The sequence below is a fragment of the Propithecus coquereli genome, unplaced genomic scaffold, assembly GCF_000956105.1.
Source record: "Propithecus coquereli isolate 6110/MARCELLA unplaced genomic scaffold, Pcoq_1.0 Scaffold24, whole genome shotgun sequence".
Taxonomy (NCBI): domain Eukaryota; kingdom Metazoa; phylum Chordata; class Mammalia; order Primates; family Indriidae; genus Propithecus; species Propithecus coquereli.
This window is the reverse complement of record NW_012147952.1, coordinates 2,736,682-2,737,943: the sequence shown is the minus strand read 5'-3', so window position 1 is coordinate 2,737,943 and position 1,262 is coordinate 2,736,682. Positions and strand designations below refer to the sequence as shown.

The window sequence follows — 1,262 nt, the reverse complement described above, 5'->3', positions numbered from 1 at the left end:
GGTCTTGCTACGCTGCACATGCTGGTCTGGAACTCCTGGCCTCAAGCGATACTCCCGCCTCAGTCTCCCAAAGTGCTGGGATTAGAGATGTGAGCCACCGCCTCTGGCCTCTATTTCTTATTAATAATTAAAAAACCCTTCTTTAAACTTATATTGAGAAGGATTCTCTGGCAACATCAAATGTGCAAGGAGATATATAGTTTTTCAACATAATCTTAGGTGGCACAGCATCAATTGCGTTTGGCGATCAAAGTTCTCCAGAGTGTTTCCCGTATCTACGGTTCCCCCAGACAGCTCGCACCGGAGGGCGAGAAAATCAGCGACTCTGAGAGCGCCGGGGGTGGCCGTGGCCAGCCTCTACCCGGCGGGGGCGTGGCACCCAGTGACTTCCCAGCCTGGGCTTCCTCTTAGGTGCCAGCTCCAGCGCCGGAGACGCTAAGTTCCCGCCAGATTTTTAAGTTTCATTTCCAACCGCCTGTGCTGGTTCTTCCTCTCGCGGCCTTTCCCCAAAGTTTAGTCTTCTTTCGGGGAGCGAAGAGCGCTAGCCATGGACCCTCGGTGCGGAAAGTCGACGCGGACAGCTTCGAAGGCCGGAACCTCGGTCCCCAAGGTTTCGGCGCGGAGTTCGAGGGGTGCCCCGACGGAACCCAGTGAGTCTCTAGGTGACCCCAAGGCCACCCAGCCCGACGCGGGGAGATGCGGCTCCGCCAGGAAGTCAGGATCCCAGCAGAAGAAGAGCGCCCCGGACTCCAAGAAGGTGACGCAGGCCCGCGCGCCGGGGTCCCGCGCCAAGAAGGCGGCTCTGCGCGCGGAGGACCCGGCCAGCGCTGCCGCGGCGCAGGAGCAGGCAGTTCCGGCGGAGGGGCTGGAGCCTCCCGCGGTCCCAGCGCCGTCCCTGCCCAGGGCTGGATCTCGCCGCCAGGGGGGTGCGCGTTGCTTTGGGGAGCAGAGACCCCCGCCCAGGTCCACGAAGGTGCCCAGCTCCGACTCGCTCCTTCCGGCTGCGAGTCTCGACCGCAGGGAGGCGGCGCCTGGGGGCTGGAAGCTCCGGGCGGTGCTGGAGAAGTTGAGGTTGAGCCGCCCGGACACCTCGGCGGCGGCCGAGGTAGTGAACAGGGTCGTGGACCACCTACTGCGCAGACTGCAGAACTTCGAGTCCGAGTTCAAAGGCGTCGCGCTGCTGCGCACCGGGAGCTACTACGAGCATGTGAAGGTGAGCTGCACCGCGCCTGCTTTCCGCGTCCTGCCCCAGCCCTCTCCCT

At 62.8% G+C, this 1,262-nt stretch overlaps 1 protein-coding gene across 1 annotated transcript in view; it reads left to right on the top strand.

The window, feature by feature from the left end:
• The first annotated feature begins 494 nt into the window (after nucleotides 1-494).
• Nucleotides 495-1,262, top strand: part of MB21D1 (Mab-21 domain containing 1) — a 33,798-nt gene continuing 33,030 nt past the window's right edge. Inside the window, exon 1 of the mRNA XM_012646036.1 lies at nucleotides 495-1,213. Within this exon, the coding sequence (XP_012501490.1) occupies nucleotides 548-1,213 (666 nt within the window). The 5' untranslated portion in view covers nucleotides 495-547. The remainder of the gene's footprint in view (nucleotides 1,214-1,262) is intronic.